The sequence below is a fragment of the Tupaia chinensis genome, unplaced genomic scaffold (genome assembly GCF_000334495.1).
Source record: "Tupaia chinensis unplaced genomic scaffold, TupChi_1.0 Scaffold000549_1, whole genome shotgun sequence".
NCBI classification, from domain to species: domain Eukaryota; kingdom Metazoa; phylum Chordata; class Mammalia; order Scandentia; family Tupaiidae; genus Tupaia; species Tupaia belangeri.
This window is the reverse complement of record NW_006160061.1, coordinates 2,598,335-2,611,940: the sequence shown is the minus strand read 5'-3', so window position 1 is coordinate 2,611,940 and position 13,606 is coordinate 2,598,335. Positions and strand designations below refer to the sequence as shown.

The 13,606-nt window shown below is 39.2% G+C and overlaps 1 protein-coding gene across 2 annotated transcripts in view; it reads right to left on the bottom strand.

The window, feature by feature from the left end:
• The window catches only part of NEB (nebulin), a 234,272-nt gene that overhangs the window by 13,819 nt on the left and 206,847 nt on the right, over positions 1 to 13,606 (bottom strand). For both annotated transcript variants that reach the window (XM_027775357.1, XM_006157632.1), the window contains 7 exons: positions 13,129 to 13,233; positions 9,417 to 9,521; positions 7,731 to 7,835; positions 6,978 to 7,070; positions 6,389 to 6,481; positions 4,431 to 4,523; positions 3,857 to 3,949 (listed from right to left, as the gene is read on the bottom strand). In XM_027775357.1, coding sequence (XP_027631158.1) covers positions 3,857 to 3,949; positions 4,431 to 4,523; positions 6,389 to 6,481; positions 6,978 to 7,070; positions 7,731 to 7,835; positions 9,417 to 9,521; positions 13,129 to 13,233 — 687 coding nt within the window. The remainder of the gene's footprint in view (positions 1 to 3,856; positions 3,950 to 4,430; positions 4,524 to 6,388; positions 6,482 to 6,977; positions 7,071 to 7,730; positions 7,836 to 9,416; positions 9,522 to 13,128; positions 13,234 to 13,606) is intronic.

Here is a 13,606-nt window from a genome sequence, read left to right as displayed (position 1 = left end):
TTTTGACTTTCAAAAGAAGTCCAAGTGTTTAATTTTTAGTTGGGTGAACATATTGGGAAGAATTATTTTTAAGTCAAGTGGAGAAGAGTGACGAGATACTAAAAAAGGGGCAACTTTAAAATATCTACAAATACCAGGAGAGACAGAGGTTAGAAGAGGAAATCAGGCCAACAGTCGGATCTTTGCAGAATAGTTTTTTTTAAGCTCTTCAAACCAAATTTGCCAAAGCAGGATAAAATGTGGATGCTTAGACACGGAAAATGTTATGTTTTTAAAAACTGTAATATAATACTGAACACTTTGTAAAATTAAGTGAAATGATTATATTAATTAACCAGAACAGGGAAACTGGTTCACAGGAAATGGCAGTATTAATAAGTTGGGGGAAAAAACAGGTCAAATGTTTTTTATTGGGATAAGTTGATTAGCTTTTTAAAATCTGGCCATTAATCTTTTAAAACATTTTTTAGATAGTTAAGAGATTCTTTTTTTTTATTATTTTTTAAATACCGAACTAAAGTTTTCTTGATTGTGTTTGACTCTCTCCATCTCTGGAGTGATGGGGATCGGAATCCCTTTTCCAAGGTTTTCTTTATACAACACCTGTACGACACAAGAAAGCATCCAGAAAAAACAAGAGCAGTCAAGACAGACCACAGACATGAAACAGTAAAGACGTGTTCACCGAGTCAGCTTTTTTTGTTCAGGCATAGATCTGGCTGAGAACACATTTTGTATTTCCTTAGTACCAGTGTACTTAATGTTCATCCTTTTTTTTTTCTTTTTGAGATTTTTTGCTATAGGGCATGGGCCCTCACCAGAGAGACAGAAAGAGAGCGAGAGAGACAGAGAAAGTCAGAAATCACCCCCCAGGGGGCATGGCCACACTACAATCCTTCGCCTCCATTTTCCTCTCAGGATTTTGGGCATGTACACGCAGATACCCAGTGTGCATCTCAAGCCTCCATGTCTGGGACTTGAAGCATGGTAGGCCATGTGGGAGTCTAATACCTTAACCACTAAGACACCTGTAGGCCTGATGGTCATCTTTTTACTCTTGCTCATATATAAATGCTATTTCCTGTCATGAATTAAGAGAAAGATACAAATAATTTCACAAGAGCACTAAAATGCTCACTGCACCATAGAAAAAAATGTTTTTGTATTAAATAAGCAAATATTTGTCCTCTCTACAGAATATTGACTTAATAATGGATATTAAAGTCCCAGACCAAATCTATGTGATATGGTAAAATTAGTCTTTGTTGAGTAAATTCAATTTGTGGAGATGTGAGGACTAAGATTCAATGTTTTAGTAGACAGTATTGTTCACTTCGATGAGACCCAGGCAACCCTGAACGATTTTGCCTAAATGAAACCTGTGTAAAAAATTAACGCAAATGGTTACTTAAAAAAAATATACTGTCCAAGATCATCAGGATCATTATGGTTTTAAATAGCTACAAACAATAATATACTTACTCCGATATAGAAGAAAATAACATAAAAGTAATTTTGAAAGCAGAAGCAAGTCTTTCAATAAAAGGAATAATAATGAACCCACGAGGCAAACAGTGAATATAACATTCCAAAAGACATACCAATTTACATGGAAAACTTAACAAAATGGAGAAGTTGTTAGTGAATAGTAATTAAAAACAAAACAAAAAGACAGTGGGACCAAAGAAACTTACTAATCTACTTACATTAAAGAATCAAACTTTGAGAAAACATTTAAACTGACCATAAAAACATTTTGCATTGACTCCCATCCCCCAAAGAAAAATTCGGCTAAATTTTCTTAGTGCCGTTGACTCTCCATCTCAAGCATAAGTGAATCCTTGAAACAATCAAGTAGAAATCTCACAGACTATTTGTGAATATATCGTTTCTATACATGTCTTGTGTGTCATGGTGCCATAGGGTATGTATTTTTCAATAAATATCATGTGACATCACACTAGAATAACCTAATGCTACCCATATGAAAAGTATAAATTAGGTAAATGTCAGAAAGTGACAAGACACACCATAACACAATCATATAAATCTGGCATAATCTTTTACATTTATTCTGAATAGTGAAAAGGTTTAAAGGAATCTACAACTTGATAACTACCAATGAAATAGTCTTGTGAGATTCTGAACTGTTCGTACAGTGAATACTCACTGACTGGGGAAGGAGACAAAGACTGAGAAAGGCGTTTCTTGGTGCTGGAGAACTGGTCTTACGTCCCAGCAGTCATTAGACAGGTCATTGTGTGAGTAGTGGCTGTGTTAAAACTCAGAGGGCCTAGATTTCTATTCATAAAATGGCTTATTGAAGGCAAGTATCAAAATATAATTGCTTTAGGTCCTAATACTGAGTGATTTTTCTTTCTCTGTGCTCCTGTTTATCCAGATAGAGTCTATGTTAAGATGGCCCTTGTTCCATATCAAGAGCCACTATTTTTATAGCTAACCTTGAATGCAGTATCTTTTCTTGCAACTCTAACCCCAAAACATTAAAGAATTCCAAGGAAATAAAAACTTCAGTGTTTGAAATGAATTAATTTAGAAAGTCCCAGCAGTAACATAAAGGCAAAAAGAGAAGGAAAGGAACCAATTAAAAGTTTTAAGGGACTATTATAGAAAATACAAAATGTTAGACTCAATTGGTGAGTAAAAAATTCAGAAAATAGAAGAATTCAGTTGGTGAGAATTCAGTTGGTGAGATTATTATAAAGGGACTAATAGTGAGACATTGTGTTCTATAAAAATTATTATTATTATTTAATATGGAGTTAAAAGAACTTTCTCCCAAATACCGAGCTAAAGTTCTCTTGATTGCGTTTGACTCGCTCCATCTCAGGAGTGACAGGGAGGGGGGTCCCCTTGCTCAAGTTCTCTTTGTACAGTATCTGTGTGCACAAAACCAACAGTCAACTCAGCTTGGACCCTTCTTTTAGGTAGATGTAACCTTAAAAAAATCTTTAAAAGTATTTTTTTGTTTTGTTTTTATGATGAAATAAAATAGGCCTAAACAACTTTCAGAAGCAGAGCAATAGCAGATCACCTTCGGGCTTCTCGTCTCACACAGTATGTCTAAGTGGCCTCGGTATATACACAGCTGCCAGGCTGCAGCAGGAGTGCCTTGGTTTATATAACAGGACTTTTCTCAAAGACAGGACTAGGACTTATTAAATAGCATTCAAAAGTGACTTGAAATGAATCATCGTAATGAGCTGTTGACAACACTGAATAAAGGATCCAAAAGAGAGAGATGAATGTAGATTTGGGGGAACAAAATAAATATTCATAAATAATAAAAGCTAAGCAAATATCAGCTCTCAATGATCCTGAAGATATTTCAAAGGAAAGCTCATTTGTATCTTGTGTGGTATAGGAAGAATTAGCTGAGACAAGTAAATTCGTCTTTCTGAGTTACTGTGAATTGCTGCCTTTGAATAAAAATGTTTAAGAATCACATTTTTAAAAGAAAAGCTGCAAACAAAAAAATACACCAAACAGGCACAATAAATACCAATAAAAATTCAATGAACATTGTCCTTGTGAAGGGTTGTTAGAGTTTACTTTCGGCTTGTGGCACACCAGTTAGAAACACCTAATGTTATTAAAGGAGGGTCGGAGGAAGGAATGCTGAGTATGACAGGTTTTTAAGGAAAATGATAAATACCTATGTTTTAGAGAAAACATGGTTAACATTTCACACCAGAACTAAAGTAAATACTAAATTAGATTCGAGTTGAAAACTGTGGTAATACTTGCTATCATTATTTTCATTATATAAATTTAGTAATGTGTTATTATTTTAAATAAAAATGAAAGGTTTTCTTTTTTTCCCCCTAAGAAATACCGAGCTAAAGTTTTCTTGATTGCGTTTGACTCTCTCCATCTCTGGAGTGATAGGTGTTGGGGTTCCTTTCCCCACATTTTCTTTGTATAAAACCTGTGAGATAGAAGAAAGTACCCAGAAGACATTCAACACAGCACAGAAATTAAAGAGGGGAGAAAATGGGGGCAGGGCGTGTGTGTGAGAGGAGGAGGTTTTTTTTTTTTTTTTTTAGTAAGTAGTATTTAGTAAGTACGGATAATGCTTTTACTTTTTAACATCGCAATTTTACAGTGCTAATTCTGGGGATGAAAAAGTACAGCAGACAGCATGGAGTTCTAGGAAATGAGTAGAATGATGAAGAATCCTATGTTAATACTGCTAACTATTTCAGATCTACTAATCAGTTGCTAAAAAGGTTAAATCAGAAAAGTGAGTGATTTTGTATTAAGTCGCGATGTTTTTGGTCAGGTAAGACTCCACACAACACACACTGACACACAGAATTGCTGTTAAGATGTTATTTTTATGAAAAGGACTATGGGTTATTCTGGTAAATTTGAGAGAGGGGAAGAATTTCTTATCTATTTGTAAATACCGAGCTAAAGTTCTCTTGATTGCGTTTGACTCTCTCAATCTCTGGAGTGACAGTGGTTGGAATGCCTGTTCCCAAGTTCTCTTTGTACATAACCTGTAGAAAATAATTAGAATACCCGACAAGATAAAGTGACTATGAATCCTTCAGATTGCAGTTTCACGTGTGCTGTTGTGTGGAAACAATTTAGCTTTCAAAGGTAACAGACAAGGAATAAGAATTTCCATACATATTTATGGTCTTTCTTCAAAAGTAGTGCTTGTACTACCTTGAAAACTGGGTGTTAAATTACGTTTTTTTCTATAACTAACACTTAAAAAGTACTTCTAAAATGCATTAGTGACAAAAAAATTTAACAACGAGAAAAATTAATCCATTTCATTGCATCTAGAATGAATGCCTTAGATTTGTACTTAACACATAGAACTCTTGATTTAAATTTTTCTAATAATATGAATGGTTGAGAATTTTCTGTTTTGTGTTTTCTAATGAAAACTCTTAACTCACCCCTAGTCTGTTGGTACCTTAGTCTTAGGGTTAGTCAGGAAGAGTATTTTTTTCTAAAAACTTTTACGTGTGATTAATGGACTAAGTAGTGGGTTTTCTTGGTTTTGTTTTTGTTTTGTTTTTAAAGAGAGAGAAGTCCATTCTTTTTAGAATCAACATACTGTATTTTAATTAAAAAATAAGAATTCTCCATTTTCTGAGCCTCTTGCTTCCTTCCTTCTTACTGTAAGGAATTTTCAGCTGGAAGGATTTGTTTAAATGGATGGGTTCTCTGGGGCACTAGTTTATGGAAAACCTAGGGGCTTGTGTCACAAATTACTTTCTAGAATTGGCAACAAGCTCGCAGTGATAACTTTGTTTTGCTAGGAAACTGGGAACCTTTGAAAAATCTATCCTCTTGGTAACAAAGTTGTATTTTTTTTTTTTTATCTTTTATCCAACAATGCTAGGAAACCATTGGAAGACGATGGAACAGTGGAAAATTAGAGAAAGGCAAGAAGCTACAAGCTAAAGCAACGAAGGAGCCATCTGGCTAGTTTTCTCGGATTAGCGGACCCAACTCTAGATGAAGTTTGTACTATGAGGAAGCCAGAGTATAAGCAGGAAGTGAAAACGGAGTGGGATCTAAGTCATCTGAACAACCTGCCAGAGAAACAGCCTGCATCTCCTAAAGAGAAATCAGAGCCCACTGGGGATGCGATACGATGCAGGACAGAGGCCAGTGAGCGTTGGAGTCTCAGACAAGGGCCTCGCCGTTTATTGGCCATAAACCATTTCTCCACACCTCACACACTCTCCTGCTGGAACCAGCAACTACTTAGAATCTGTTCGTGGATGGGACAGGGCAGGGGGGCGCAGAGGCAGGGCTTGCTGACAGTAGCTCAGAAGAAACACATTAACCTTTCTCCGCAGCCACACACAGACTGCACAGGGCCTGGAATTCCTGAAAGAACATGCTTAGGGAGCATAGCATTGTGGCTAACAGCCAGCACCTTAAACAAGTGCTACATTCACGAGAGTGGAGAATACAGGGCAGGAATTCTGGAAAGGAGGGGAGAAGGCTGCAGACTTCACACATCCACCTAGGGTCTACCTGGACACTGGACTCCTGTCATTCCTTATATTACTTTTATGTTTAAATGTATATGCTTGTGGTTAAGTAGCTTGAAATCATCCCAATAACCTTTCTACTACTTTCAGCATATTCCTACTTTGGAAACTGATGGCATGGTGATTGAGGAAGGAGTCCAATCCCTTCTACTTCTTGTGAAGAAACACATTTCTCATTTACTTTTGCAACCCTTATTGGCTCCACTCAGGACCAACAAAGGATTCATAGTAACCCCAACGCAGGGGAAGCTTTGGCTAGGAAGAAGAAGGGATGAGATGGAGCCAGGGTAGCAGATGGGAGGGGGCCAGTCACACAGAGGCATGCTGGGAGTACAGGCCACTACCGAGCTAATGTGCTTCTGGGTCTCCTTGACGCGCTTCACTTCAGGCAAGTCAGGGATTGGAGTTCCTTGTCCAATGGCTTCCTTATACTTCACCTGCAGAGATGAAAATGGGGGAAAAGGTATGACTACATGCTGGACAGATGTTCTTTCCAACACAAGTGCTGTACTTAGTGGGGACTGGGCCACTTTCTTCTATTGGTCAGAGAACAATTCCGAGGATAGGGATGCTTTGTCTCTCTCTTGTCTCTATGAGCAAAGGGTGGCGGAGGTGGGGTCCCTATTTAAGACTGTAGTCCCTTCTCTTTCCTTTATCCACCATTGTTTTAATACCCACCATTTCATTTGACTAGGAAATATACATCCACATATAAACGTATTACTCATAAGCCCCTCTTTCTTCCTTAGCTAACCTCTCCTTCTTAAACACTGTCACGTCACTGGCATATACCATGTGGTATTGGTACACAGGCCCCTGTTTTAGCAACTTAAGCTGTTTCTGGTGACAGAGGTTTTGAGCGCAACTCAAAGGTCATTGTAAATTCTCAAAGGAAGGCAGAAAATATGGAAAGTGAATCCGCTACGTCTTTACCGAACTAATGTGGTCCTGTGTTTGCTTCACTCTCATCATCTCAGGTGTCTTTCCGATTGCTGTTCCTGGTGAGACATCCTCTTTATATAAAACCTGGGCATTCAGAATTAAGACAGTGTTACACAGAAGTAAGGAACCCAGTAATTCCCAGAGAAAGGCTAGGGCACATGGCTTCTGTGAAAACAAAAGACACTAGGCAACCTTCTGAAGCAAGTGCCAGAGCATTGCATCTGACATCTCCCACGTCAGCAGCAGTGACCGAGGTCATCTCAAGGTCTTTTCCTAGATCTTGAGATTCTTTTAAGATCATCTGGCCATATGAAACACAGGATAAAAAAAAAAAAATCCAGAAAATGTTGATTAACAACAACAAAACCCTCCCACAGGAAACACGAAGCAAAAAATCCATTATGGAAATGCAAAGTCAGTCAGTTATTTTATGGAGGAATAACAATAACAACAAACAATGTCAGAGAAATTCATCTTCCTGGAGCAAAACAGCACATGTTACTGCTCTGAGATTTAAAAAAGAAAGAAAAGTTACTTTGTTAGCAGATTTAGGTTGTTATTTCAAATAGGTCTCTGGGGTGATGATTTTGGAGCAAAGTGTGGGGAATTTGAACAAATAACCGCTAGCATTAACTGGGGAGGTTAGAAGTTAATTGTTTGTATCAATGGGAGGCTAGTATATTTTTAAAGAGGAGAATGGGATTACTATGTTAGCATTAAATGGAAAATAAATAGTAAATATACCGAGCTGAAATTCTTTTGATTTTCTTTAACACGCAGTATTTCTGGCGTGTCTTGAACAACTGTAATTTTTCCTTTACTGTTTTTAAGGTCACACTGGTATTGGAGCTATGAAGAAAGAGTAAACATCTTGTTAAGATTTTTAACATTGTATTATAAAAAATTCTTTTTTTTAGGATTATTTTTTAAAATTTTATTTATTCATTTTTTTTATTTAAATTTGACCAGAGAGAGAGAGAAAGTGAGAAAGCAAGCCACCAGATCTAGGACTTGAACCATGGTTGGCCACGTGGGAATGTCTAGTGCCTTAACCACCACACCATCTACTGTTCAAAATTCCTCTATATTATGTAATAGAAGTTTGAATCTTATATTTAAAAAAGAATAGTCTGCTTGCCAGGCAAGTATATATGTGTATACCAAATCCTGATGGGAGAGAAAAATGGGGGAAAAAGAACCGCAGCATGTGGACTCCCTGCATTGGGGCCGGGGTGGGCGAAGAGAGTGCTTTCTCTCTTTCTCTGGCAATTAAAAAAAAAAAAAAAAAAAAGAATAAAGCTACAATAGTCATGGTCTGATAGCCAAAGAGAAATTATTTAATAAAAATTTGGTGGAGAGGGCCTGCTGGTGGTATGGTGGCTAAGGCAGCTGAATTTCATATGGTCATCTATGTAGTTGGAGTCCTGGACCCAGTGACTTGAGAAACACATGGGCATGTGCATGTGTGTGTTCAAAATCCTGAGAGGAGAATGGAAGAGAAGGGACTGCCATCACCCCAGGGGATATTTTCTCACTTTTCATCTCTCTCTTTCTTTCTGGTAAGCATACATGACCTGTAGCAAAAGAAAAAAAAATGTGGAGGAACTAATTTTTAAAACTTGTAAAATGAAGGGTTCTCTTAAAGTATGCTTTGCTGAGATTTAACTCTGAAAAAGGTAGATGTCGCCCCTAGTGGAAAATGGTGGAAGTTCATATATAGCACCAGGAAGCTGCTGGCAGGTGTCAGGACGTGTTACCCCAAAATGTGGCACCTTGGCAGTGCGAGAACAGCACAGGCAGGAAGTCCCTCTCTGACCCTCTCCTGCTTTTTTCTGCTGAAACAGGTCATAAAATAATTATTTGACCTTCTTTTAAAGTGGGTCATAAGACTCATTCCTGGTGGGTGAGAGGGGTCCTTCCTGCAGACAGAGGAAAGGAACCAAAGATGCCAAAAAGAGCCTGAACAAGCCTTGCTAAGTTCCTCAGTTCATTACCAGTAGCTCACGCTCTGTCCAGTTGTACCTCTGCAAGACTATGCATAAAAATACACAGATTGCCCCTTGTCTTTGGGTCTTCATTTCTGAAACTTCCCATGTCACATAAAATTTCTATCAGATGTGTGTGTTTTTCTCTTGCCCATCTGTCTTTTGTTATGGGGGCCTTAGTTGTGAGCCAGACAACGGGTGAGGAAAAGATACTACTTTTCCCCCTACACCACCACCCAAGTCACAGATGGGTCTCTCTTGCAGGGATTTGGGGTTGAAACAGAAGGTGAACCCAGAGGAGAGTTGAGCACTAGTTTCCAGGGACTAAGTGGAGTTGAGGGAGGCTGCTCAGCAGCCCAGTGAGGGGCAGGATGTCAGGAGGGTGCCCAGAGCATCTTCCTCAGCCTGCCAGGTGGGCTGTGCCTTGAATTCAACAAAAACTTACAAGACTGAAATTCTTTTGGTTCTCCCGGACTCTCTGCATCTCTGGGGTATCCAACACCGTCTCGTAATATGACATGGACTTCTCTGCATCTTCTTTGTACTTTTTCTGGGAATAGATTCCAAGAAATACAGAGTAAGCACCACAGGGATATGGGGCATTGGGGCCTGGCTCAGCAGAAGGAATATAACTCCTTTGTGTATTTTCCAGAGCCCTCTCAGTCAATGAGCACCATGCTTTTTCTTTCTAGAACTGAACGGGGCACTTCATAGGCCCACCATGAAAGAATGCCACAGCGCAGTGGCTGGAGTCACCTGGGAGGCCCAAGTTCAGTTCCCAGACCAACCTAAAACAGGCCAGTTGCAGTGGGTACCCCTTTGGTCCTGACCAGGGAGTTGGGGCAGGAAGGTCCACAGTTAGACCTGTCAAAAATGCTTCTCTCTTGTTCACTGTCTCCCTCCATCCTTCCCTGTCATGCTCTCACTCTTTCTCCTAAAACAAACAACAACAAAATAAAAGCAAAGGAGGACCACTGTCATGGAAATATGGGCAGAGTGAGGCCCTCACTGGCTGGTCTGTGCTAAGGAGCTCACAGCCACCCAGGCTCAGGGAGGGCGGTCGGACTGCCCCTTCACCAATTGGGTGGAGTTATTTAGCCAGGCTACTCCACAGAGAGGTGGAGAAAACAAAGAAAGTTAAGAGCCAAGACATGGTCATTTGAAAGCCGGTCTTGGTGGGCGATGAGATATTCACTGAGCATGTGAGCAGGTGTGTCCAGGCTCCTGGCTACAGGACTGAGCAGTAGGGACAGCCCTGAGGGTACTTCCAAGAAAACAGCTCTGGTGCTGGAGAAACCGCATCACTGACTAGCGGTGGCTCTGCTAAACAGACAGGGCCTCTCTCTGCCCCACCCCACTCTGGCCTTTGGACAGATGCTTGTCCACGATGGCTGCTCTGCTCTTAGCCACCCATGCGGTCAGTGCTCATCACCGAGCTGGGTGGTTCTCGGCAGCAGCACACCTTGTCTGTCTCAGGACTCATGTTTATTTACTGCTTTTCACTACGTCCTCTCACTGCCCTCTATAGCTTCACTTAATGGCCGTGTCTCCCCCTCTGCTATCCAGGAGAATGATGGATGAGGAAAGAGGATGCCCCTTTTATAATGGAGCTGAAATGATTCTATCAACCGATCGATCTAAATTTGTATTATATATGAGTTACATTTATTAGTGTTGAACATTTCAATCTTCCCACAGGCAACAAACAAGAATCTCAGCCAATGAGAGATTTCAGCCTATATTTTGTTTGTCTAATTAGAAGCCAGTTAAAGCCAAGATTTCTGAAAAGATAGGGCAATTCCAAGAAACAAATATTTTATTCAGAAAAAAAATCACCAGAATAACTCTTAGTTAAAGAAAACAGTCTCTGTCCTGGGAAAAGAATGGTTCTACTTTTCTTCTCTATTCTTTTTTTTTTTTTTCTGGATTATACAAAAGCTGCCTCAATTGCTTGCAGTTGGTTGCAAATTAGTCCCTAGTTCTTGAGAGAGTTGTTTTTTTTTTTTTTTAATGTGAAATTCGGAGGTATTCTGGGAGGAGGGGACCTGAACTTCCCTGCATTAAGAAATATTCAGGGAACCAGCAGCTGGCATGGTGGTTAAGGTGTTGGACTCCCACATGGCCTACGATGGTTCGAATCCCACACCTGGCAGCTGCTTTCTCACTTTCCTCCATCTCTCTCTGTGTCTCTGAGTGCATATGCCCATAACAAAGTTAAAAATAATGAATAGTATTTTAAAAACGGAAATATTTCGTACAGTATCCTGAGCTCATGAGTCAGCTCACACTGCTTCCATTAACCACCTCATAGGCGTTTAGAGGTTCTAAAATACAGACTTCTCCCTGAAAATCAAGAATCAAGTTTGTGGAACACACAAGCACCATCCCATCACTCAAAGGTAAATAGTGACCTACACTGAGGAGGAATTACCCACCTGGTCACATTTTAAGCCTGAGGACCCAGCCTAAAAGTTCCCGGAGGGCACAAGGAAACAGACTGCTTAAGCCCTCCCCACAGAGGCCTGTACACGGAGGTGTTCTTTAAGATTCGCAATTGCCAACAGGCAGAAAGTAATAGGACCAGTCAGCATCCCATAGCCTCTCGGGCTCCCCCAGGGAGCACAACACACAGTGGGGGCCTATAGAATTTAGTTCATTATTCTTCCCCTCCTCCAATAAAAGGTTCATCTCTTCCATTTGAACATACTGTTTCATAATTAAACCACTCTTTAGTGGTAAATATTTTGGAGCTCAAAAAAATTATTGCCCCAAATGCGGTGCTTTTGCATGCTGCATTAAAGGAACAGCCTCAAAGCTAAGGTCTCTCTAACTCTCCCTCTGCCCTCCTGTCTCTGTCTCTCCTTGTAGTGTAGGAAGCTACTTTTCTCTGAAATTTGCTGTCTCCTAAAAAATGATCCACAAAAGAACACACAACTGCCTCCACTCTACTAACTAGACTTCAAGAAAGGTTAGACTCATCACAGAAGAGACTGAAGATTGAACATGTCATCTAGAGCTCAAACTTTGTCCCAAATCATTATCTATTTTTCAGGCCCATACATTTCTCCTAAAAATAATTTACTATTTCTTTAAAATTGCCTACAGCTCTCCGACCCCATCATTTCCCTCTCCCCTATGAAGAGAGTATTTAAGATCCAACCATCTGGCTCTTATCTGAGTCTCATACTTTGTGTATGACTCCTGTACTTATACATAGGATACTACCATTGTTATGGTTTTTCTCCTGTTAATCTATGTGCAACTGAATTTAGTATATTTAAATTAAAATCTTCACAGTAGGGGAGAACTCTTCTTTCACCCTACATTGTATTTTTCATATCAAGATGTATGACATAAAATAATGTATTACTAATAAGGGTTTAAACCCATGACTCCCTAACCCAATTGGTCATCAAGCGAAGATTAAAAACAAACAAACAAAAAAAACAAACCTGTGAAGATTAAAAACAAACAAACAAAAACATCTTCAGCGCCTCTCTCAAATATATTAGCTTCTATATTCCAAGATGGGGCCAGGGAATCTACCTTTCAAAATGTTTATAAAGCATAGTTGGGTTAGGTAACTATGGCTTTGGAGCTCACTGATCAGAAGACAAGCAAAAGTTCTAACTTGGAGCTACTCAAATGGAAGATTCTGGACCATCACAAACTTTAACACAAAAGAGGATATATCTGGGTATGGGAAGGACATCCTACTTTTTTCTCTCTGTTTATAGGAAGATGGAAGGTTATCCACCATGGGAGAAATCAGGGTTAGATTGCATGGTTAGAATTGAGGACATAATCACAATCTTGTTAGAGAATGATAATCCAAATGGGGGCTGTTTACTTGGTTTCTTACATATATGCATATGAATTTTACATCCACATTATAAGACACTTTCCATCTTAAAATACTGAATCATTAATTATGGGTTATACCTTGTAAGAGTTCTTCAGTACCTTGGAATCCCCTCTTGTGTATTTTGAATCTGATGTAGAAATCTCAGCTCTGACTCAGACCTACATCACAGGTGAATCCCCTGTTTTTTAAACTGGGCAAAGCTGGTTTGAAAACACTTCCATAAGTATTAGTGGAAAGACTTTTGTCCTTTGTGACTGGGGTCTATGAGTAGTGTTCTGATGAATTTCTTTACCTGGCTTGAAAGGTTCTTGACTTGTTGAGCATGAATGATCTCCGGAGTGTCAACTACAGAAGTGAAATTGGCTTTTTCCATTTCTGCTGATTGCTTATACTTGATCTGTTAAAGGACACCCAACAGTTGGTCAATGTTTATGGTGTACATAATATTTGTTGGCTTGGTTTAATTAAGAGGAGACCAGTATTTCTTTTCCAAGAGGGACTCACTCATTTGACATTCAATAGACATTTCTTCCCATCATGTTAACAGCTTTATACTAAAGACAAAATTCTAAAAACAAGGTGCTAATGTTGAAAGAACTTACTAATTAGTTGGGCATAGGTGGGTTATGGCTAAGGAGAAGGGTAATTGACATAGCAAGGTATGGATTGTTTACATAAGAGCTAGGAGAATGACAAGGAAGCGAAAAACCCCACACCTATAAGCATTAGACAACCTAAAAACTCTGTTTTAAATTTAGATCTTTGAGGTA